This window comes from Pundamilia nyererei, unplaced genomic scaffold (genome assembly GCF_000239375.1).
Source record: "Pundamilia nyererei isolate P.nyererei 1_Seehausen unplaced genomic scaffold, PunNye1.0 scaffold00743, whole genome shotgun sequence".
NCBI classification, from domain to species: domain Eukaryota; kingdom Metazoa; phylum Chordata; class Actinopteri; order Cichliformes; family Cichlidae; genus Pundamilia; species Pundamilia nyererei.
This window is the reverse complement of record NW_005188144.1, coordinates 41,982-42,965: the sequence shown is the minus strand read 5'-3', so window position 1 is coordinate 42,965 and position 984 is coordinate 41,982. Positions and strand designations below refer to the sequence as shown.

The 984-nt window shown below is 39.9% G+C and overlaps 1 protein-coding gene across 1 annotated transcript in view; it reads left to right on the top strand.

The window, feature by feature from the left end:
* Positions 1-16: 16 nt before the first annotated feature.
* The window catches only part of LOC106455992 (zinc finger protein 93-like), a gene marked incomplete at its 5' end in the record, with an annotated part of 6,321 nt that continues 5,353 nt past the window's right edge, over positions 17-984 (top strand). The window contains one exon of the mRNA XM_013907991.1: positions 17-520. Coding sequence (XP_013763445.1) covers positions 17-520 — 504 coding nt within the window. The remainder of the gene's footprint in view (positions 521-984) is intronic.

The following is a 984-nucleotide window of genomic DNA, read 5'->3' as shown; positions in this document are numbered from 1 at the left end:
CTGTGACTTGTGTGGAAAATCTTTTGCCCACACTGGAAGCTTAAAAACACACCAACTCATCCACAGTGGAGTTAAAGCATACACCTGTGACTTGTGTGGGAAATCTTTTGCCCAACCTCGAAACTTAAAAGCACACCAGTTTGTCCACAGTGGAGTTAAACCGTTCACCTGTGATCAGTGTGGTAAAACTTTTGCTCGCAGTAGCCAGTTACAGTGTCATCAGGTTACCCACTCTGGAATTAAGGCATACAGCTGTGACATTTGTGGAAAAACTTTCAGTCGTGTAGAGACCCGAAATAAACACCTCCGCATTCACACTGGACATGACGTTTGGTGCTGTGATCAGTGTGGCAAACTGTTTACAACACATGCACGGTTACAAAACCACAAGTTTACCCACACTGAGGAGAGACCTTATAAATGTGACCTGTGTGAGAAGACTTTTAAATCTCCACGTTACCTGAAAGAACACCAACAGATCCACACCAGGAAGAAACTCTGCAAGTGCAGTTACTGTGAGGTATGTATGTATATTCTTGTCTTCTAATTTAAGACTGACTGTTTGGATCAACTCTGCTCATTAAATTATGTTCGCATGTAGTAATTCTACTGGACTCAATGGCATCTACTGGAATTTTGAAAACGTCAGTAAAGAACATAATAAGTCTTCAAACTAAGAACAATCATTACTGTAACTTTGTATCCATATTTGAGGATTTACAGTTGCACTTGTTCTGATTCATTATTTAAATTATTTGTAATTTTCAAATCTCAACAGGACATAAAAACTTTATGTCAGGGGTGTCAAACTCATTTTAGTTCAGGGGCCACATGGAGAAAGATCTATTCTCAAGTGGGCCGGACTGGTAAAATCATTGTATATACAGTGGGGTAAAAAAGTATTTAGTCAGCCACCGATTGTGCAAGTTCCCCCACCTAAAATGATGACAGAGGTCAGTAATTTGCACCAGAGGTACACTTCAA